Source organism: Sminthopsis crassicaudata, chromosome 3 (assembly GCF_048593235.1).
Source record: "Sminthopsis crassicaudata isolate SCR6 chromosome 3, ASM4859323v1, whole genome shotgun sequence".
Taxonomy (NCBI): Eukaryota; Metazoa; Chordata; class Mammalia; order Dasyuromorphia; family Dasyuridae; genus Sminthopsis; species Sminthopsis crassicaudata.
Genome location: NC_133619.1, coordinates 577,332,518 through 577,357,350, shown reverse-complemented (window position 1 = coordinate 577,357,350; position 24,833 = coordinate 577,332,518). Strand labels below are relative to the sequence as shown.

Sequence of the window (24,833 nt, the reverse complement as noted above, 5' to 3'; positions counted from 1 at the left end):
ACCACTGCATTATAATTAATACCAACCCAGTTTGTGGTCATACAATGCTTTGCCAAATATCAAGCTACTGTATTGGATTTGGATGGACACAACATGACTAAACCCTCCCTAAAACAATATTACAGTATATTATGCCAAATCACCAAAGTCAAATAACAAAATTTATTGGAGAGACATTAAGGTCAGTTAAAATTCACTTGAATAAACATACATGTTATATACATAATAATATTATATAATGTGTATATGACAATACTATATATATATATATGTACATAGATGTGTGTATGTGTTTGTATATGTTTCTAGAAGCAACATGATGTATTGGATAGAGAATTGACTTTGAACCTAGGGAAAAATCTAGGTTCAAGTCCTGCCTATGATGTATACTAAATATATGACTTAGAGCACGTCATTTGCCTCTCAGTTCCCTCAGCAATTGTAAAAGATTTTAAGTTACCATCAAAGTGTTGTCTCATATTGATAGCATTTCTTCATCTAGCAGCTTCCAATGCTAATTAAATCAATAATTTGAATATAAATATAAAAGATCCAATACTAAAGATTCTGTGTAATAACTGAAAAATATTATCCAGTCTGATGAACCAGAGTGGCAAATTAGAAAAAATGAGCATTTGAAAAAAAAAGTCTTCCCCACTTTTAATTTCTTTGTTTTCTTCCTCACAACTCTGCTACTTTAAAGAAAACAAGGAAAAGAAAATTTGAAGTCAGATCAGGTGGATTCAAGGTTCAATAGATGAGGAAGACAATAAAGCTGGAAATTAACATGAAGAATATTAAATGAATATTTCTTTGAACTTTTGAAAATGCTACATAAATTACTTGAAATCCAAGGAAAAATTGAAAAAGTAATAAGTGAACAGAAACAAGTAATATAATATTTGACATTCTGTAAATAATAGTTATTTTAATAATAGTAAGTTTGAAAACTGGTTATATTTGATACTTAAAAATAACTTATGGCTGGAATCCTGAAGAATATAGGGGAAACAAAGCATAGTATGATTAAAATAACCCTCTGGGTTAGATCTGATTTTGGAACATTGGGTAGAGACATTTTATTATATGCAAAATGAGTGTAAAATAATTTTTCCTCTCAAATTTCATTCTATTAAATTGCAAACTATATTAAAATGATAATTTCTAATTGTTTAAGTTGAGGGATATGTAGGAAGCAAGTTAAAAACTCCAAGGAATCAGTATAGGCAACATAGTTTATTGGGAAGAATATTAGATTTAGAGTCAAATAAACTGATTTGAAAGGCTCAGCTACTCATTAACAATATTTCTAATCTTAGATAAATCATGGTTTTCTGATCTTAATGTGCTTATCTTTAAATGAGAGGATGCAGATTAAGTTTATCTTCTAACTTTAACCTAGTTGTTGTTTGCCTACCACACTGTTTTCCTCTCTCTCTAATAAACATATTTTATTAACCATTTAGTTATCTATGTATTATATTGCTTCATAATCTATACATACTATTAAGACTGTGATTATATCTTATCTCAGTAATTTATTTTCTGTACAGCAATCTTTTAATAGATAATTGTTGAATCTAAAAGTTCTTAACTTTGAGAAACTAACATGACAAATTTGTTTTTATACTTACGTATTAGTATTTCTTTTTCTTCATTTGTAAGTCCCTTAAAAGCATCATTAGTTGGCACAAACAATGTCCATTCTCCTGGTTGTATCAGAATATCTTTCAAATCTGCAGCTTCAAGTAGGTTGAGGAAAATGCTAAGTAAAAGAAAAATATATAGCCTTCAGTTCTGACTTGAGATGCTTATTAAAATGCATTTTTTTCCTGCATGCAGATGATATTTTCTATCCAAAGTTTATTGGGATTGTCATGGATCACAAAACCACTGAAAAGAACCAAGTATTTCATAGTTGATTATTGCACATTCTTGCTATTACTGTGTACAATATAATCCTGGTTGTTTAATTCAGCATCAGTACACATAAATATTTCCAAACATTTCTAAAATGAGTTTGTTCATCATCTTATAGAATGATAATAATATTCTATTGCTTTCATATAACACAAATTATTCAGCCATTCCCCAATTGATAAGGCATCTACTCATTTTACAATTCTTTGCCACCACAAAAAGAGCTGCTACAAATATTTTTGCACATGTAGGTTCTTTCCCCTCCTTTATTATTTCCTTGGTAAACACACCTAGTAATGGCACTGCTGGGTCAAAGGGTATGCACAGTTTTATAGTGCTTTTAGGCATAGTTCCAAATTGCTGTCCAGAGTGATTGGATCATTTCAGAACTCTACCAACAGTGCATTAATGTTCCATCTTTCCCACAACCCCTCCAAAATTTATCATTATTTTTTCCTGTCATATTAGCCATTCTGAGAAGTGTGAAGTGGTACCTTAGAGTTGTTACAATGTGCATTTCTCTAATCAATAATGACTTGGAGCAGTTTTTCATATAACTATAGATAACTTGAGTTTTGTCATCTGAAAATTGTCCATATCCTTTGACTATTTATCATTTGGGGAATAACTTGTATTCTTATAAATTTGACATTAAAATATTTTAGAAATGAGACCTTTATCAGAAACTTTGGTTGTAAAATTTTCCCCCATTTTGTACTTCCCTTTTAGTAATGTTTCTGTTGGTTTTGCTTGGCAAAATCTTTTTAATTTAATATAAATAAAGTTGTACATTTTGCAACAATGCATTAATTTGTAAGATTCTTTTATTAAAAGAACTACCAGAGTCCTTTATGCAGTTTTATGTTTATGATACAGGAATTGGGTAATATTTAAGTTGTTGAGGGAAGGATATTATCAGTGTATATATCTTTTTTGAACTTCTTTTCCGATAAAATTAGGTCAGTTAATGCCATTACAATTTGAAAATATGTTGACTTTTTTCAAAGGAGTACTTTCTGCTAACATTTCTTGTCATTATTGACTTAACTATAATGAAAAAAAGGAGACATTAGCTAAAGTATACTTGCTTATTTTCCCTTTCATTTTTTCAAATCATTTTGTCCTAAGAATAAAAACACATGAGAAGTCTCATTTCATTTTTGAAAACATCATCATAGTTTGCTCATTTTCAGATTCATTTTCAATTCAGTAAGTGGCTGATGGGTTTTTTGAGTAACAATATGAATGTCAAGGCTGGATATTCATCCTTTGAGGAGGCAAAGTTAATAACCTCTTACCTAAAACGCTTATCCTGTTTTAATGTCTCATGCAGAGATTTCTCAGCAGGTTTAATAATCTCTTGGAACACATGAATAGCACCATTCCTTCCCTGTTTACTTCCTCTAAGCATACATGAATTTTCAATACAGATGGCCTGACAATGGAAAGAAAAACAAATGTTAAACAAGCTTACATGAAAATCTCAATTTGAAAACTTTGGAGGTGATTTGATTTCTGGATTAACCTTCCTGAAAGTTACTTAAAACCAAGATCAGGAACAAAAATTTCTATATCTTCTTTCCTTTATTATTTTTAAAGAGTATTTTCTATTGATTCCCTGTGTTTTTATATCCCCCTCATTTCCATCTTCCCTTCTCTAACTACTAAACCCTTCCTTAAGAAAGATCTAAAAAAAAGTGGAAGGGAAAAAAAGTAGCTCAGCAAAACCCCAAATATTTACTCTGTATGGGGACATATATATCATAGTCTAAATCCAGGGTTTCATGATTTACTCACATGGTCTCCTATCTCTTCAGAATGAAAAAAAAAAAAAAAAAAAAAGGATTTAGCCCTTATTTTATAAGATATCGACAAACTACCTTCAATTTCCTTGTCTAATTTATTCATTACTATCTAAGTGATATTTCACATCCTAGATTCATTCACACATAAAGGCATGAGCCTTTACCTATCTTTCTACTCTTCTCCCTCCAATTAGGAGCAGTTGCTCAAGAACAATCTCTAAAAACGAAAATTATAATTTCTACACAAATGTATTCATAGCTATATATTCTGCTTTAACGACTTTCCAAAACTCTAGTCCTGCATTACCAAGAGCCTATTGAAAATCTCCACCTTAATGGTCCACTTCTATCTTAAATCCAGCATATCTAAAAGAGAAACAATCATCTTTCTCTTGTACTTTCTTCACACTTCTCTATTTCTGTGGGATTAACATCCTTTCAGTCACCCAAATCTTTAAGTATAGAGTCATTCTACATTATTCTCTTTTATTATCTGTATTCAATAATTTATGAACTCCTTTTTTATGTCTTCTCCATAACTTATTTCCTATCACCGTATTCCCTTTCAGCTATATCAGGTCCATATTGCCATTTGTCCAGACTACTGTTAATAGTCACTATCAAAATAGTTTTCCCCTTTTCAACTTTTTCTGTTCTAAAGTGCCCTTCTATATAACTGTAAAAATAATATTACTAGGGTACATGTCTGATTGTGATACTTTTTTTGTTTGAAGCTTTCAGTAATTATATATTTGTAATTTTCTTCTCTAAAGCATAATCTTCTCTTGTTGGGGTTCTTGTGGGGTCTCTGGAGAAGCCTTCATTTCAGTTCAGTAATCAGCTCCAAATGCAGCCAGGTATTAAAGTCCAAATCCTTTATTGTCTCTTTCCAAGTCTTGTCTCCTTTCCTATGATCTGGTTAGCTTTCTTAGAGGACTTCTGTAGTCTTGGTTCTGAAAGCTTGAGCTCTGGCTTCTGAATCTCCCAGACTGAATCCTGGTTTAGGGTCTTAGCTCTCTTAAAGGGGTGAATCTTGTAGAACTCTAGCTACTACTATGTACATGTACTGAAGTAGAGAATTGTTAAATATCATGCTAAATATCCATTGTCTCTAGCAATTCCACTGACTTAGCACCTTGTTTCAATCCTTTGTTTCAAATTCAGGGTTCTGGCCCATAACATATATTGACTCAAAAAATAAAATATATGTCTACTCAGGTTGGTATTTAAGTGTCTCCATATTCTGTCTTCAACCTATCTTTCCAGCCCATTTTTATAATACTTTCTTTCATACACTCCATTTTTTAGCCAATCTGGATTTTTAAATAAATGTTCTTTGAACTCAACATTCAGTCTTCTACTCCCATACATTTTCTGAAGCTCTTTATCCCATGTTCGTCATGTACTTTTTTCTCAAATCCATTTCTCTGAATCTTTTAACTTCTTTCAAGTTCTCTCTTCTTTGTAAATGCTTTCCAGTGAATTATCTTTCTTGGATATACATTTTATAAAATAATTCAACAAGCACTAATTATGCACCTATTATATTTCAGATGTTATAACAGGTTTTGAGGATAAAAGAGGAAAAAACCGGTATTTGGTGCCTTTAAAGAACATGCATTTTACTAGTGGGAAGCAACAATTACATACATTGATATGTAAGTATGTATATATATATATACATATATATATATAGTATGTATACATGTATAAATATACATATCACATACAAATATGCTACGTCTATATAGGGAGAATATGTATATATGTGTATATACAGACACAATTTATAAAATACAAATTGATATGGAGGTAAATATTAAGAAGATCAGGAAAAAGTCTATGAAGAACATATTCCCTGATATGTCTTAACCAAAGCTAGTGATTCTAGAAAGAGAAGGTAAGATGAAAACATATATATATTTTTGGTTTTACTTTTTACTTATGATCTTTGATATAACTGACCTAAATTATAATAACATAAATAGACTTTAAATATATATTATGTTTCATTGAAGCTGTCATCATTATCTGATATGGCCACTTTTATTTTGTCCACAATCTTTTCTTGTATATTTTGATAACTATTGTCTCGGATAGGCCCACATGATTTTTGTTAGAGTGTCTTAGAAAACAGATATCTTTGATTCCAATTTTTATGTCATTTGTTCCCTTCCCCACCAAAATCTTCCTTACCGTTCGATAGACAAAAACTCTGAGCTGCTTGCCTCCCAGGGTCTCTAGATGCTGTCCATTATAAAGCTCATTGAGGCCAACTTTCACTTTCAAAATGTGGTTTTGAAGAATTAATTTAAGAAGGCGCTGATCCATGCTCAGAGTATCATCTACAAATACATTTATTAATAAAAGGAAGAAATAGTTTATGCAGAAAATAATAAGAAGATTGGAGTAGAAATTTATATAGAGAGTAATCCATTTGTCTTTACATCCTCAGTATTTTAATTCACCTCATGGACAAAATAACCACTAGTTAACTCAGTTGATTTGAATTCCAAAGAGACAGAAAGATGTGTATACAGAGATGGACTACTTCTATGATAATATTAATAAGAATGACAATTTTGAAGGTATTGATAATTGATGAAGAATTAAATAGACAAAACCTGGAGGACAATTTATACAATAAATGAAACTATCAAGACAAGCAACTCTGAAAGTTGTAAGAGCAAATGAATACTACTACATATATTTGCATATATATCTTTATATTATACATCTATGTATTTGTGGGTATACATAGTCAGTGAGGGATTCTATTTCACTTTACTACGAGTATTTGTAACAATGTGTTTTTTCCTCTTTTCTCCATCTCTTTTAATCTTTTGGAAGTGGGAGGGAAAGAAAATAGATTTGTTATTTAAAAATAATAATAGAGAGGGATGCTATACATGTCAAATGCTGCATGCATTTTCAGATGAGATTATTCTATTGTTAGCTTTACTTAATTGGTTTTACTTTGTTAGAATATATCTTTTATAGAGCAAGGGAAATGTATGAAAGTAATATAAAAACAAAATACCCCAATAAAAATTTTAAGAAATGAACTCTGCACTTATTTGGGATGGGATCTTAACTGTTTTCTTTATGAATTAGTCTAGCTGTACATTGGGTAAAAGCTGAATGGATAAAAATTTATCTCTTGGCCCCCAATACAATTAAGTGGATTGCTTCTGTTTACATAAGATATGGAAAATAGAAGCATGTGAACATTTGTTATTATCTTAAAAGTTCTAAGTTCCTTTAATTTACAATCTATTTTTTTATTTTAAATAAGAAAAATGTACATGCAATTACAGATAAGATTTTAATATTAGTGCCAGAGAATAAGGAGAAACATATATCATGGGTTTTAGATTACAGAAAAGAATATAGTGTGAATGTGTCACACTCTATTCACAGAGATAAAACTTGAACCACAGAATAATTGAATTCAAAGTTTTAATCTCACTGGAACAATTTATAATGAAAATTAAAGAAGCTGATATGAAGAATAATTTAACAAAGCTAAAATGTTAATAATCTACCATATATGAGCTTCAAAACATAAGCAAAATGTAAAAACTAAGTTATCCTTTTGTTAAACTTTTATCATTTTATTATAAGAAAGAATTATGAGTGCAATGAAATGAGGAGGGGGCCGCATAATACATACCAGTAAAAGCATTATTTGTAGGAGCCAGTAATGTATATTCTCCATCAGGCTTTAGACTGGAAGCCAAGCCTAGCTGGGCCACAAGATCTGTGAAGGTAGTTTGTTGCTTCCCAGCAAGCTCAATAACTTGTTTGGCTGTAATATTAATCATTATCATCAACAGATAGATATTCATTTTTATAAGTTATTTTCATGCTAATATTCCTACTTGACTATTTTATCTTTTCTCTTATTTAAAAAAAAAAAAAAGTTTCCTCTCCACCTCAACCCTCCCCTATACCTAATGAAAGATTTATAGGTCTTATTCTTTAGGATTTATAGTCATTAGCAAGAAAAATAAAGAATCTCTTGAGAGCAGTGACAATTTTGCCTTTTCTTTCTGTTTTTCAAGCCTAGAAGAGAGTCTTGCACATAGTAGGCAATAGGTAAATGCTCGTTCTGAACATGAGGAAGATGTGTTTTTCCTCTTCCAGCCACCATTTCTTTCTACTGTCACTTCACATTTGTACTCTGTCTGAAATTCCTTAGTGGGTATAACTATAGCAGTTTCAACTTTTCTTCATTATGAGTCACTCTATCATTGTTCACTTAGTTTGGACCCCCAAATGGCTATAATCACAGACAATGATTCTATTCTGGTTTGTAGAACTGGAAGTATGGTCAAAGAATAATTTACACCAATAGACTTGCAAAGCCTGATAAAGTTGTATGTAGAATTCTGCTAGTAAATGCTTGACATCAAAGTTCTTAGGGGGGAAATATATGTATATATATTTTAAAAATTAATCTTTATTGACACTGTTTTTTTTTTTTACCATATGTAACCATACACTGCTTAAAAGAGCGTTTTTGATAGAATGACAGCAGTCTACATAACACAACCAGTATTATATCCACTTTGCAGATAAGAAAACAAATAATACATATTATTTGTAGTCATATAGCTTGTACTAAATAGGCAGGTTTCTATTATTATCTTTGTATCCATATCTTGCCAGTGGACCTAGATGACTCTGGAGGGGAAAGTGAGGCAGGTGATTTTGTACAGCCCTTCCTCAAATCCAATTCACTTGAATATCATAGCATCACATTCCTGATGCCATGGTCCTCTTCGAGAATGAAGGAGAAACAACAAACTGCAACATACAAAATTCCTAGTGGCATAGAGTAGACACTTAATATTTTTTTAATTTAATTTTTAGTTTGAATTGTCAGGATTTGAATCTGGGCCTCTTCTAATTGTTAAGTTCAATGCTCCTTTCACTATTCAATGCTGTCTCTAATCACAAAAGTCGTAAGCCAGGGAGCAGCTAGGTGGCACAGCGGATAGAGCACCAGCCTTGAATTCAGGAAGACCCAAGTTCAAATCTGGTCTCAGACACTTCCTAGCTGTATGACTCTGGGCAAGTCACTTAACCCCAGCCTCAGGGGGAAAAAATTAATAAGCCAAATTACCAGAATCAGGAATTAACACCTGGTCGATTAAATGGATGACTCCATTATTTGTGACAATATCCTTGCGGTTTACCATTTTGACCCCATTAACTGTTAGACTTTCACCGTCACAGCCAATTTCAACTGTAGTTCCTTCCAGGGTTTCAAACACTGCACCACCCATGATGGCCTCAGAACATTGGAGAGTGTTTAAAATATGATACTTTAGGAGAGCTAGAGGTAAAGCAAAAAAAAAAAAAAAAAAAAAAAAAAGAAACATTTAAATACTTGGATATAACAAAACAGACAGACAACTGTTATTTATTTAGGAAGAAAATTCTATATATGATATAGATGAAATCAGCATTTCTAGATATCAATTAATATAGGTTTCAAAATAAGCTTTTTTTCTAGGATAATTATTTTCATTAAGTAGAACAAAGGAAGAACTAAACCAGTAAATAGTGGGAAGAATATAGACTCAGGAAATGACTAGTGGTCCCAGGGAATATTATGTTTTGTACGTGGGAGTGGTATGGGGAATGAGGAGTAAAGTTCCAGCTGCCATGGTAAAAACATTACTAAATTAATATCATAAAGGAAGGAGAAATTTTCTTGGACTAAGGCCTTTAAGGGTGGAATTACTAATTAGTGATCCCAGTTTTTAAATATTCAACATCTGTAGACAGTCTGTGAAAAGGCTGAGACTGAGAATAGATTGTTGTTGCCTATAACCGCCAACAGCTTCTCCAAGGACCAAAGTTGACCACTAGAATGTGACTTGTGGATATTTTCACATAAATAGGAAGGAAATTTTCATGGAAGCTGAAGCAGTGTATCATACTCATATCCATATGAGTGCACGCATATTTTGTAAAAAATATAAAGTCTTCTATTATTTGTTTCTGCTGCATTAAATATAGTGAGTTCAAGTGGGAAAAAAGGTGAAATGTTTTAGACATTATTTTGAATTTAAATTGAAATAAGGAAAGGACTGATAAGCCAGATTTTTATCAGCACTTGAAGAACACCCTGGTAACAGAGGAGCTTTACTCATTTAAGCCCTTAGGGAACCACCTGCAGAGCTAAATTCTATTTTCTACCAAAAAATTAAAATTGATCAATATGTTTAAGAGATCAGTAACCCTCTCAAAGATTTATATGCTTTTGTTTTTATTTTTACTTTCAAACATGTATCATTTTATTTGTATACTTAAAAAGTTGTACATTGAAACTAATAATACAATTTTGTAGAAGCTACTTATAACTGAATCAGTCACTAGGGAAAAGGAAGGGTTTTACTTCTTTTGGTTAATCATTAGGAAAAGTTAACAGAATAAACAAAAAACAGTATTTTTTTTTAAATTAAGGAATTTTTTTTCTATTTACAAATTTTATTAATGCAAAAACAAATTCACAAATTTATTTTAATACTAAATGAAAATTTACTTTATAAAATCTAACTAAATAATCCAACTGGCAATAGTACAGCACCCTTATTAAAATGTTAAAACAAAATGTTCTTATTACATTTCTTAGTCATTTAGTTTCTAAACTGTACTACAATAGATTTCTTTTATATTGAAAAAAATGCCACTGCCAGAACAATCTAGAAAAAAAAAGTAAAAGATAAAAAAGACAAAGGTATAGAAAAGAAATTATTTGCAAGGTACTTGGACCTGTAAATTATCTTTAAAATATGTAAAAACCTCTGTAAACCAATACTTACCTATCTAACAAACAATAAATAAAAGTGTAGCAAAGTAACACAAATATTGGTTAACATTAACTATTGCTTATTATTAAAATTTGAGAACCAGGGTCAGGACTTGCTTTTAGTTCAGCATTTTTATTCCAGCTGTTTTTTTTGTTTTTTTTTTTTTTTTATGTACTTAAGAGGCTACTTAAGGACAATTGTCTTTTATGGTCTGTACCATGGCAAAGTCAAAATACTATGGTCTGTATAAGTTTATCTCATGTCTATTTCTTCCTAGAATAGCAGAGAATGATAAAAGGAAAGAAAATTTCAATACCTTCAGAAGCCACTTTATCCCCCATGATCCTTTCCAGCACACCCCTTGGAAGCTTTTCAAAAGCTTCATTAGTGGGAGCAAAGAGTGTGAAGTGACCATCTCTTCCAAGGGCTTCCAATAGGTCTGATGTGATGGCAGCTGCCTAAAACACAAATGTAGAAATGACAAAAGCACAATTGTCTATAATACAAATGGAGGATTGACCTACTATATCAATTAAACCACTTTTCTCTTCTTTCTCTACTATCAATTACCCTCTCTCTTTTTCCTTTCTTTAGCTTTTCTTCCTAGCATTTTGCATTGCACTCCGTTATTCAATCAATTCTTGCTGAATAGAATTGAATCATCATTATTATTTATCACCCAGAGATTACATGTTGTTTTATGACCCACTGAGAAAGGGAAAGCATAAGGATACTTCATTAGTATGGAGAAACTTCAGATAACCAAATTCCTTCTATCATTGTAGATCAATAACTTTCCTGCAATTTAAAGTCTTAGGGAATTACCTAGAACACTGAGAAACTAAGTGACTTGTCCAGGTTCCTTCAGCCATTGTGTCAGAGATTGAACTTGAACATAAGTCTTTTTTAAGTCCTAGGACATATCTCTAGCCACTATGTCAGAACTGCCAATAAAAAACATTTCCAAACACTCTACCAATTTAAAACACTATACAAATGTGAGCTATGATAGTGATGATGACAATTCATTATTTATTATTTTGTTCTTGTAATTTTTATCTTTGAATATGATACAATGATTTCAATTCTGGAAAAGATTTTCCCTCTTCAAATGGAAAACACATGATGTAAGTTAAGAACTGTATTAGAAATTATGACCAAATTTAACAATGTTCTTAATTTCAAAAATAATTGAGATCAAATATAATTCATTTGTTGTGTCTTCTAATTTCCTCCCTACATTGTCTGTCCACATACACACACTTACTCGAAAAGATGAAAGGTCATCTTCTGCTTCCAGGAAATCTTGGATTGAAGTACCAATCTGTGTTAGGACACGGTCAATGACATGTACAACACCATTTGTTGCAATCTGGTTGCCATGGATAATTCGAGCACAGTTAACAGTAACAACCTATAATTTATTGGAAAAAGGCAGAATTCTAAGACACTATTAACCCAGGTAGAATTATCTTTGACAATTCATGTATCTTAGTAAGTAATATGTCACAAAATGTAATGAAAATATTAACAAAAATCTTTCAATCTATTCATAACGGCATATATATCTCCATGCCTAAAGAAGTAAAAGTGAATAATGGAAACAACTTTCTAAATAATTCAGATCCCATGTTGCCACTTTCAAAGACTACATATAACTTAAATAGAAATATATGCTTGAATTACTCAGGTAATTGTCTTGATTGTTTTTTCTTTACAATGATGTAAGCTATTCTATAATTTTAAAGTTGCTTTGTTTTCAAAGCAATCTTTGATTTGAGGACAAAAATTTTCAATTATATTCTTTTCCCACCATTCACATATTCACAAGCTATTCTGAAATACAGTACTTTGCAAGAAGTAGATATTAATTTAGCAGCTAAGTAAACACTAAATAGGAAACCCATCACAAGGAAAAAATAAGTAGCTTCTCTAGTCACATCTTAATTATAATTGCCCCCTCAGCTCCTAAATTTTATTATATATAATTATTGAAGGATTCCCCCAAGACATCACGTCCTAATATTTCCTTTCAAACACACAAATTACATAGAATGAAGGAGGAAAAGTAGGGGTGAAAAGCACCACATTTCATCTCTGGCAATCTTATTAGGTATATGCAATATTTTATCTCAGAGCAATTGATTACAACAGCTGAAGATTTTCTGTTAAAAATAATCTAATTTCACATTGATACCATTGCAGAAGGCAAGATATGTAACAAATATCTTTTTCACAATCATTTGTTAGTATCAACCTTTCATTACATTGTATGTTTAATCAATATATTACAATTAAGATGAAGCATCATGGCACAACTTAAAATTTCCTTACATTGATTCTTTTTTATATATCCAAACATGTGCAGAGTCTAGGAACTAATAATTTCAGAAAAGTGTAAAATATTTAAATCAAACTTACTCCATTAGGATAATGATTGATAAAGAGTCCAAGATTGTTGTACATAGAAGGAACAACCAACCCATTTTTCAAATCCTTGGTCAACATTCTCTTGTTCACCATATGACTATGTAAAGCATTCAACAATTCAACGTTGACATTACTCTCCAAACCCCTACGGATTTCCTAGAAGAAGAAGAAAATACTAAAAATTTGGTTCAGTAGTGATTATTAAATTTTTTGACATGAAAATCATGTTAGTTCCAGTTTTTATTTTTCATTGCAGTATCAATTAAATTAATACACACACACACACACACACACACACACACATATATATATATATATATATAACTTAAATTATATCAGAATATTCACTGTTAATTGATTAGCATAAATCAGCAACAAAATTTATAACTTTTGAAAATTGTTTGCCTATTACAATGTCTAACACAGGATATACACTCAGGATGGGCTACTTAATGATGATGATATGCACTTAGGGAATGGATTCTTAAAGACTGAATATAGAGATGATAAAAAAAGCACTCAGAAAGGAGAGTGAATTCTTTTGTGTTATATGAAAAAATGATGATAATAATAATCCATAGTATTTTACATTTTTTAAAGATCTTTCACTTATAGTATCATAGATATGAATTCAGGGAGCTATGATCCCTAGCAATCTGCCTAGGTATTTCCTACTGATTATAAGTAGCTGTGATTTAATTCATTTTGCAGAGTGGTGAAGATAAGGTATTTTAACTCGATTTTATAGATATGAGGCACAGATTCCTACATGCTAAATCATTGTTTTTAAATGAAGTCTAGACAAAAATTTAGGACTTCTGGCTACCTAAGTAGATTATTATGTACTATTTAACTCCTCTTATTTTATAGTTACACACAGGATAAGGACATGATCTATGAATCCTCTTGTATGAGAAACTCCCAGTAAAGAAATTACTTCTGCCAATATAGGTTCATCTGATTTAAAACTTACATTCTCAAAGAGTTCCTTGCACAATGTAGACATTAAAATGAAATTCCCTGCATTACAAAGTTTATTTTTGGAGGGTCAGAAACAGGACTTAAACTTATATCTTCCTGAATCCAAAGTTTGTTCTCTAGCTGTCATAGCTTCTCCTCTATATGCACTTTCAAAAACCTCAAAATCAAGTTGTTTTCTAAAAAACTCTCATCTTTTCAAACTTTTATTTGCCTTGAAATATATGCAAACTCTCTCCTTGTGTGTGTGTGTGTCTTATCTTAATATACTATAGGCTTTAAAAATGCACTCTTTTTAATTTTTTCCAAATGTTTATTAAGCATATGCAACTACTATATACATGCATATATGTTTATATTCATATATCTTTAGATCACACATTTTAAAATACATACATTTCAAGATTTATTTTTAGATTCAAGTTTTAATTTTTGTTGTTTGGGAGACAGTTGGAGTTAAGTGATTTATCTAGGTTCACACAATTAGTATCTGAGGCCAGATTTGAACTTAAGGTCCTCTTGATTCCTGAGTCAGTTCTCTATCTACTGTGCCTCCTAGCTGCTCCAATCATTTTTCATATACCATAATTTACCTAACCATTCTCCAATTGATGCGCATCCATTCATTTTCCAATTTCTAGCCACTACAAAAAGAACTGCCACAAACATTTTGGCACATACAGGTCCCTTTCCCTTCTTTAGTATTTCTTTGGGATATAAGCCCAATAGCAGCAATGCTGGATCAAAGGGTATGCACAGTTTGATAACTTTTTGGGCATAGTTCCAAATTGCTCTCCAGAATGGTTGGATTCTTTCACAACTCCACCTACACGCCCCAATCATTTTTAAATATGAAAAGTAAACATCAATTAATGTCAAGAAGCACTACTATTACTACTACTACTACTACTACTACTACTAATAATAATAATAATAAATAACTTACAGAATCCAAGTTTTCCCAAGCTTCATTACTTGGTGCAAAGAAAGTATAGGATCCTTTTCCTTCTATCTCTTCTCTCAGTTTTGACACATCAGCATATCCTTGAGTTGTAGTAGCTCCCACAATGCCCAAGGTGCCATAAACATGGTCGATAGGCAAAACTGAAAAAAATTTCAAGTTAATAATATACATGTTATGATAGTATTCATGTAGTTTTTGTTGCTATTATTTTTACTTTTTCTCATATAACAAAATAGATTAGATTCAAATTCAATGTCCATTTCAACCACAAATCATACTTAACATGAGATGATAGTTAGCCTCTTGCCTTTACATTAAAAATATCATATGCAATTATGAGCAGGATTTGCATATAGACCGAGATGACATACGTATCAAATATGTGGACAACACAAATTGAGAACTGTAGGTAATATATTAACAGAATCAACAAAGTCTCACTAAAATGGAATAATAGTTCAGTCGATCAAATTAAACCCTATAGGGATGATTAGATTTAGCATTTGAAAGGAAATATCTAATATTATAAATGAAGAAACTGAAGCCCCAAATTAGCTAAGTGACACAGGAAATGCAATTCCAAGGCAAGATTCAAATCCAGGCCCAGACCCTCTGAATCTACTGTCAAAGCTTTTTTTCTTTAAAGTATATCATTCTCCCTTCCTTAATATCATGTTCAAGACCATGATTAGGTTGAAAAATGAATTATGAAAAAATGAATGAGGCAGATGTGAGTTGATAATCATTCATGCAAAAAGAAAGTCCTACTGTTTTTGATTGATAAGAAGTTCAGTATGAAATAAAGCTATGATCTAACTTGTAGAAAATCTAATGAAATCTTTGTTTGATAGACATGTATTCTCCAGAACAAGAGAAGTAGTTGTCTCCCTATGTTGTTCATTAGTCATACCATATCTGTATTTGTTTGCCACATTTTAATGGATACCTTGACACATTGGATCCTGTCCTAAAGATTCTGATTATTATTTTGAGAAGAATGGAAATCATGTCATAAAGTAGTGATTTAAGCAACTAGGTGGTAGAGTGGATAGAGTACTGGCCTTAGGATCAAGAAGATACAAATTTAAAATTTAACTCACTCACTAACTATGGGACTTGGAATAATTCATAACAGGTTCTGCATCTGTAAAACGCAAATAATAATAGCACCTATTTTCTAGGGTTGTGGTAAGGTAAGGATAAAATAATTTTATTATTTGATATTCATAAAGAATATTGCAATCTTTAAAATGTTATTTAAATACTAAATATTGCTATTATTTGTATATATATATTCAAATATCTGACAGGATGATATGTGAAAGAAGAAATAGATCTATTTTCCCCTTTGAAAGGTAGAATTGAATGATCTACAAAAATTATAAGAGATAAAGCCTAATAAAAATATTTTAAAACAGACAATATTACCTGCTATATTTTATTTAGATGATTTCTACATTGGGACAATGATTGTATTAAATGATCTACAAAGTTTATGTTAGAATGTCAGCTACTTGACAAAAGCCATTGTTTTATTCTTTGACTATATGTTCTCAGGCCACAGCATAGTACTTGACACCTTGTAGCTGCTTAGCAAAAGATTATTGATTTAATAAATAATATTTAATGAATTTGAAACAAAATAAAATTTTATAATTCAATATAAAGTGAGAAGGCACATAGCAAATACAACATCTAATAACAATTTCAGTGGAATCACAAATCAATCCAATTAAGAAAGCTAAAACCTCCCCTCAAAGGCTAGGCAAAATTTATCTGATATATACAAAATTTAAAAAATTTCATGTTCTGAAATGCATACTATTGTAATTTCTTACTTGGAGAAGTCTATTTAGCTCTCCCTCCCTGAGTGATATTAGCTTTATACACTCTTCTCTTTTACTCACAAGATATACTCCATGATGAAATTTTGTAATAGAGATCTTACCTGCAGGGCAGCCTTCCATGCCTTCCATTCTCATATACCCAGGGCAACATTCGTATAACACAGTCCTGTATGTAAGGAAAAAAAGGAAGAAATCAAATGGGAGAAAGAATAGAATTAGCTTAGTGAGCATTTTTGCTTCTATATTTTTAGTTGAAAAGCAAGGTAAGATTTTTATTTTTTTGTAGTACATAAATTATTTTGCTAACATTTTTCTCTCTGTGTAGTATATAAATTATTTTGCACTACTATATTTAAAACTTAAGAAGAAACATTGACTTTTCAGGACAACAGAACATCTATTAACAATAAAATGTCATGAGGAAAAACAATTTAGTTCCTAAAGTGAATTAATTGATTTCAAATATTCAAACTAATTATCAGTATTTACAGCTCAAAGGAAGACATTTAAATGATTTCTTTTGCTATATTTGTACAGAAAATCTGAGAAAACAAAATGACAGATAACATTTAAAACTGACCAATAGCACTAAATAAAATACTTTGTGTTCAAAAATCAACAAATTAAATTATGCTTGATTCAAAGGGAATAAGATGATAGATATAATTCAAGGAAGATCATTTAATTCTGTAACAACTTTTCAATTATTTCAGGTAAAATTATTAATTTTGCCAAAATTATACAAATAGTAGTTACAATTCTCCAAGTTTTTCTACTAATATAGAGCTGACTTTTGGGTTAGCAAATTCCATTTGGCAGCTAAAGCTTCTGGAAATCTTAAGGCCTTCATTAGAAGTTTACTTATAATAGAACTATATTTTTGATAGTTAATAGAAACTTGGAGGAATAGTACATAATAAGGATGATGTATCAATATATAATTAGATGAAAAGAAATATTGATATAGAAAGAAGAAATGCAAAAATTTTCATGGGAAAGAAAAAGAACAATCTATAAATCACTAAGCTAAAAGAATCTTTGTAAGTTGAATGCTGCATCAATCACAATATATTTTGCTCATTTTTAGATTCATTTTCCTTTGCTTGTTGATTAATTGAATTAATTTCCTATCAAGGATTGTTTTTAAGAGTGACATGTTCATGAAGAAAGTTGAATCATTTGAAAGAAAAACAGAAAATATATTCTTATTAATAAACTTCAATAAAGTAAGGAAAATGCCATTTGTAATGGTAAAAGCTTATTTAGCTGTTATCAGATATCAGTTTAACAGCTGTTTTCCTTTAATAGCAATAAAGAGGGTCAATAGATTAATGATCTCCAAATGGGGGGTAGGGATAACTATGGTATTCCGAGCAATTTAGAGCTTCTTGTCTTATACTTGCTTTGCTTTTGTGTTTATATTTTCTTAGCTGTAGTTGTTTTATGTAAAACATCTGGGACAATTAGAGTGGATGATGAAGAAAAAGGGAAGGGGAAAAAATCAACACACTGTAATTTCCAGATTACACTATAACTCTAAGATTTCCCTGAGTTTAAATAACATTGTGAAAACATAAACATATATGCAAACCCAATGCAATATTGTTGTAGCCTTCTTAACTATTTAATAAATACAGGGATTTATTTGTATGTATCAAATAATTGCAAGGAGTACTCATTAAACTTTGACAAAACAACTCATTAAATATGTTTGCTATTGAGAGGCTTGAGAAGTTATTCTTAGGACCAAATATTTAGTCTCAAAGAAGTAGTTTCTATATAAAGTAAAATATTGTAGAAAGATCATAAGATACTATTATCTTTTGAAAACACAAATATATATAAAGACACACACTTTTTCCTGTATTTGAATTCCTATATATTGCCCCAGAGGAGCTAATATTTATTGTCAGTCCATTGCTATTTTCTAGAATACTCCAGATACTCTAGTTAATATTTTAAGAAAATTAAGAATATCTATGCTTTTGGAGTAAGAAGTTGACAGGCAACATGAGACTAGTGAGATCAATCTCAATAGGGATGATCAATCTCACGCTTCATTTAGCATCATCTAAGAGGTACAGTGAAAGGAACATTGATCTAGGTTCAAATTTTTCCTCTGACACTAGGTGACTGGAGAGTTAAGGGAAGCACTATGGCCCCTCTGAACCTTACTTATAAAAGAAGGGTCCTAAACTAAGTGTCTTTCTAGATTTTCTCCTACTTTTAAATTCAAGACCATAAAATCCCAGTGATATTTATTAGTATTCTAAACTTTCTACAAAGTCTCATGAGATTTTCCCAAAAAGATTATGTCATTCATACAATACAGAGTCTAAATAGACTTTATATATTATTACATGTCTATATTCAATCGTTGAAGACCTTACTTGCATTGTAAAACATGGAAGATATTGATTCAGCTGTATCCCCAGATTTTCCAAATGTGAGTTCAAACAGAACTTGTATGACATCCTATCAATGTCTTTAGAAACTTGAAGATAAGTGAATGGGTATCAAATTCTGAAAACCTATCATTACTGTTTATTTCTCCTGTTTATAAATTTGGATACACATTAAAGCTTTGGTGTTAATATGTTCATGAAAAAGATGTGGCTTCTCTGAAGCTTTTAGCTATTTAAGAAAAGAGAAAGAGGGGAAAAATGAACAGAGAAGATACTGTTTTTATTTTGGAAAAATGCCTAACTCTTAAGTAGTCCTTTGATGGAAAGCAAGATTGTATTTTGGCACTTGCTTTATTCAAATTTTGGCATCTGTGCTGTATTTACATGGTAGAAATAAGATTACATCATACCTCCATATCTTCTGGGCAGGATACTATAACAATTTCCCTTTAAAGAACTAGAGACTATATCCTTTCTTTTCTAGTAATTGGAAATTCCAAGTAAGGCTCATGTCATGAAAGAAGTAAGGAAGAATCTAACCCCAATATTTGATAATGGGACTTGAACTAGCAATAACAAGCTCATTTTAATTCTCTTCAGTCCCTTCCTTGAAGTCACTTAAAATGGTTTATATAATTTCTTATGAGTTTGAACTACAAACATAAGAATAATTTCAAGGTCAGAGGTCTGTCAATTTACACCCTAAGAACTACTAAGTTAAAACATGTTAGAAAATGTTATAAAATCTTATAGTATTCTTCACTTGACCTTTATCATTTGTCTTTCATCTCTTTGAGAGAAAGTATGTACATAGAAATGTGAGGCATAGGGAAATAGGGAATTAACTATACTATAATACTTGGAGAGACTCATTGTACACTAAGATACAATAATATCAGAAGGTCACAGAAACATGAAATAGCATATCTACATTCTTTCAGCTTTCACTTTTTAAGTTAAAATGTTAAGAATGTTAAAGGGCATTTCTATTTACAGATTATAATGGACATGTGTCTATTAAATGCTTGTTAGCCAGTTTATTTTTAAAATGTAGTTCATGGGAATATTCCCTGAACTTTACAAATTAGAATTTATGAAACTGCTAGGTGGGGAAATGAGGAGAGCACTGGGCCTAAATTCAGGAAGACCCAAACTAAAATCCAATCACAAGCTAGTCATGTGAGTTTGGGCAAGTCACTTATCCTTTGTTTACCTCAGATTTTTCATCTGTAAAATGATTATAACACCTACCTCATGTTTGTTGTAAGGATCAAATGTGATAGTAAAGAGAGTAAAGCATTTAGCACAGTTCCTGATGCATGGTAAGTCTTATGTAGGTATTAATTATAATTGCACTTCTTATCCTGCATCCTAAAGTTTTCATCTGGACAACTGAGAGGAAGAATGGCTAAATAGCCACTAAAAATCAGAAACAGTACTTGAACTTAGGCCTTCTTGATTTTGATACCAGTTGTATATTTTCTATGCCATGAGTCTTCTTAGATTTCAAAGTGCTCTCTAAAATATTTCACTAATTACTGTGTTTGAATGCCTTGAATTTAATAATTACATGCTAAATTTAATTAAAGAAACAGTTCACTTTGAACTCTATAGTTGTTCTAGTTTTCCAAGGAATTCTGAAGAACAATGCTCACTGTGTACCATATTAAAGGAATCAGCAAGAAGTTGTTTTTTATTAAGGTAATGAATTTACCTTAAAAAAAACTTTGGCAAGATATTAAAAGTCTCTTTATTTGGAAATAACTATAAGTCCTATTCAGCCTGATATTCAGGGTGAATGGGTTCTAATAAAATAAGAGGAAGTCTCTTTCATTTTCATAGCAGCACATATGGGCCATGATCCAAGGCAAGAATGCAGCAGAGTTTAACATACATGACTCATAGGATTAGAGATTTAGATTGGAAAGACTGGAGAAATGGTCATCAAGTCCACTCTCATTTTATAGATATGAAAACTGAGGGAAACACTCATGTGGATAACACATAAGTAGTAAAACACAAATGTAAGAATTGAATTCAATTCTTTTGATTACAGAGCTCATGTTTTTTTATGATCTCTTCTCTGATAAAATGATAGTAATTTCTTCAGAAATAAATAAGTATCTCTTTCCTGATAGCATTCTCTCCCCCCTACCCCACAAAGGATCACTAACACTTACAGTGCTCTTGGATCCTAGGATTTTAGATTCAGAACATGTAGGGATTGTATAAATCATATTGTCCAACCATCATATTTTATACATGTAAGTAATTAGAGCTAGAGATATTAAACAGCTTCCTCAATGTCACAACAGATAGTAAGTGGCAAAGTCAACCTTTGAATCCCTATCCTTTGATTTCAAAGTCAGTGTGCTTTCTACCACACTGCAATGAATTATTCTCCTTCCTAGGAGTTTGTAAGTTTGCTTGGAAAATGTGCAAAAAATAATTATCAAATGTACAGATATATATTGTACATTGTATGCATGCATTTATATGAGAATATAAAAGAATTCTAATAAAACCTCATCTTATCACAATTTTATTTTGCCCAGATTATCTGTATAATTAGTTTAGCACTTTATTTGAGAATTTGCACAAATGAATACTGGTCTTGATCTTTATAAGATCTTGAAAAGAAAGAATATCTTTGATTTTCTGGTGTTTCAATTTGTTCTTTCAAGCAACTGACATTTTCCATAAATATTAGAATTATTATTTAATCATAAAATATTGGAGTTGAAGGGAACTTAGTGAACATTTAAGATAAGAAGAAAATGAGGAACAAATTTTTTTTTAATGATTTACCTAGGATCGTAATCCTTAATTAATAATAAATCAAAACTTGGGAAATTCAGGGTGTCCTAACACTGAACTCAGGATTTTTTGTCTTATGCCTATGACTTCTATATCACCATTTTAGGAGAAATCTGACTTCCATTAATATTATTCATTAGTGTTATAGAACATTACTTGATTTATGTGAAGTTTTTTTGTCTGAAAATTGGAATTTTTTTTCTATTTGGGAAAGAAAAAGGAGGCTCATTCAATATATTTAAAAGGTATGGTATACTTTTCATGTTTCCAAAACACTGAAATGTATTTTGCAGGACTGGCTTATTATAAAAACATGCAACTTACGTTTTCTTCCCACAGATGGCTCCTTGATACCAGTTTCTGCAAGTACTGAAGTATTTCTTTTTAGTGCCCAAGATCTGTTGAAGGGCACAGACATTTGGGCTAGAGGATGAAGGAAAGAAAAGAGAGTTAAAATTACAATGACATGCATTTCATCTCAAAGTCTGGCACTAAAAACTAACATATGGCTTTCATTTCTAAGAACAGATGGGATTTCCACCCCAGCACAGTTGTAGCTCTTGATACCATCCTGCTGGATCTCTAGAGGAATTGTTCTTTCTCACAGGGGAGGAAGCAACTTCCCTAATGAGATGGAGTACTGCTACAAAAACTGTCAAATCTGAACAATTTAGTTGCTTCGTGTTTTGTACATTCTATTTTCATGGTGTTGTGTGTGTGTGTGTGTGTGTGTGTGTGTGTGTGTGTGTGTGTGTGTGTGAGTGTATACACACAAATTGCTGAGGATATTCAACATTTGGGTTTAAAAGAAAAAAAAAAAAAGCTTAGGTCTGTGGCTTTGGAACAATCAGACGACAAAGGAAAATGGAAAAAAAAGTTTAACCTCTTCAATGTCTGCCATTGTGCTCCTTGATCTAGGCAGATATTTTAATTCTCCTGTGTGGAAAACCCATATTTCAAAAGGTGCTAGTGAAAAACAATAGGAAGATTTAGGTTGGAGGATTCATAATGGGAAACTTTTCTAATACTGCTGATTTAAGCAGAAAATGAACTTTTTTTTAAAGCCAAAAATATGAATCAGAGAATATTCTCTCACTAGTTTCTGTCCCAATATATTTCTCATCTGAAACTTTGATTCCATCTCTTCTACAGGACTAGTGAACATGTGATCACTGAAAAAATCCTCTAAGTCAAACTAAGCAGTATTCAAATCCATTTTGAATCAAAAAGTCATCATTTTCTTGGTTCACTAGTCACATAAACTGCTGAATTTGAAAGGAAAGCCAAGTCAAATTTGAGTGAAACGGTAGGAAACATGACTTACTTGTATTGTTTTGCTTGGATTGGGAATTTTTAATTTCTTCAAATGCAATGCTGGCAAAAACTTGGAAGAAAATAGTTATATTGCACTATTCTGTTCTCTTCACACACACATAGATTGTTACAAGAAGGCAAAGGCACTTCCAGTCTATTATAATATTTTCTTAACATGATGTGAAAAAAATACTTAGATGTTTAGAAACAATTAAAAGTAAGACTTTTTTATATTACAAAGACATGTTATATTGTCAAATAAATTTAAGAATTATGTAACATTTCCTAAAAAGTGTTCATCTTGAAGTGTCTGAATATAATTTTTTAAAAATATGAATTAAACACAATAAGTACAGTTGTAAATTCAAAGATTAAATGAATATGAGAGAAATTTTGTTTTCTCCTACTTTACTTGTTTGCAAAGAATAAGATAAAACAATAACAATAATAATTAAAGATCAACTTACCCTTGTTTCTGACCCCTGATACGACTATGGAGTAAAATCTTGTCATAATGAGCATTGGAGTCTGCAAACTCAAGAGCAGACAATAAGAGTGTAAAAAATATGGGTAAAAGAAGTAACATTTTAGTCGCCTTGCTGCTTCAATTAGTCAAGAAAGAGAACTGGCAATAAGTTTTGGAGAGCTCAGAGTTTATATACATGCCAGAGAGTTGTGGGAGGGACCAAAATATCAACCTGAGACTCTGAACACTCTCCAAGAAAATTCAGCAACTTCGAACTGCCAGTTTCAATCAGCTTAAGTTAGCTGCATTCACTAACCATACACAGTTTTCTTTCCCCCTTCTGGTGACTATGAAGTTTTCTTCTTTAAATCTGTGTTCAGATTTTTGTAGTATATTGGGATTTTGCTAAGGGAAAACATTTTATAACATTTAGGCAGGCTTTTATGTATTCTATTTTTTTTATATATGGATATGCTCCAGGAAATTGTCAATGGAACAGAGATTGAACTATATTTTTATCCTTTCTAACATTCAGATAACTCTTCATCCTTGAAATGTTTTTCAATGTTGTCCAGCAGAGATCAAAGATAGGTGTTGTCTTTGAATCATAAATGGAACAAACTTTAATTTTAAACTTCACTTTCTTTCCCCTTACCTTTTTAGCTTTATATGTGTGTGTGTGTGTGTATTGTGTATATAAAGTTGACTGAAAATCAAATTTAAGATTTCTTTCAATTGATTCAGTGTAAAAGGGAAAGGGGATGAAGGATGTGAGAAATGTCCAAATGTTACTTACCCTAGCAAAGTGCACTTTAACAATTCAGGTACTAGATAATTTATGAATATCCTCAAGGACAGTTAGGTGGCACAGTGCTGAGCTTACAATCAGGAAGAAAGTTCTTCCTGAGTTCAAATCTGGCCTTAGACACTTACTATTTGTGTGACTGTGAGCAAATAACTTAACCCTATTTGCCTCTGTTTCCTCATCTGTAAAATGAGTTGGCGAAGGAAATGGCCAAATTACTCCATTATCTTTGCCAAGAAAACCCAAAATGGAATCACA

The 24,833-nt window shown here is 31.2% G+C and overlaps 1 protein-coding gene and 1 long non-coding RNA gene across 5 annotated transcripts in view; one reads left to right on the top strand and one right to left on the bottom strand.

The window, feature by feature from the left end:
• LOC141563580 (uncharacterized) overlaps window positions 1-23,695 on the top strand; it is a 247,753-nt gene extending 224,058 nt beyond the window's left edge. Inside the window, exons 4-5 of the long non-coding RNA XR_012488460.1 lie at window positions 5,279-5,383; window positions 23,143-23,695. This is a non-coding gene — a long non-coding RNA (uncharacterized LOC141563580). The remainder of the gene's footprint in view (window positions 1-5,278; window positions 5,384-23,142) is intronic.
• POSTN (periostin) overlaps window positions 1-23,954 on the bottom strand; it is a 44,138-nt gene extending 20,184 nt beyond the window's left edge. For 2 of the 4 annotated variants that reach the window (XM_074304863.1, XM_074304865.1), the window contains exons 1-12: window positions 23,772-23,954; window positions 22,315-22,413; window positions 16,870-16,934; window positions 14,904-15,061; window positions 12,971-13,135; window positions 11,817-11,963; window positions 10,866-11,007; window positions 8,854-9,066; window positions 7,399-7,533; window positions 5,922-6,070; window positions 3,219-3,355; window positions 1,635-1,765 (exon numbers count right to left, since the gene is read on the bottom strand). In XM_074304863.1, coding sequence (XP_074160964.1) covers window positions 1,635-1,765; window positions 3,219-3,355; window positions 5,922-6,070; window positions 7,399-7,533; window positions 8,854-9,066; window positions 10,866-11,007; window positions 11,817-11,963; window positions 12,971-13,135; window positions 14,904-15,061; window positions 16,870-16,934; window positions 22,315-22,413; window positions 23,772-23,890 — 1,660 coding nt within the window. In that variant the 5' untranslated portion in view covers window positions 23,891-23,954. The remainder of the gene's footprint in view (window positions 1-1,634; window positions 1,766-3,218; window positions 3,356-5,921; window positions 6,071-7,398; window positions 7,534-8,853; window positions 9,067-10,865; window positions 11,008-11,816; window positions 11,964-12,970; window positions 13,136-14,903; window positions 15,062-16,869; window positions 16,935-22,314; window positions 22,414-23,771) is intronic. The other 2 variants (XM_074304864.1, XM_074304866.1) reach the window with 1 other exon arrangement.
• Between the last annotated feature and the right edge of the window lie 879 nt (window positions 23,955-24,833).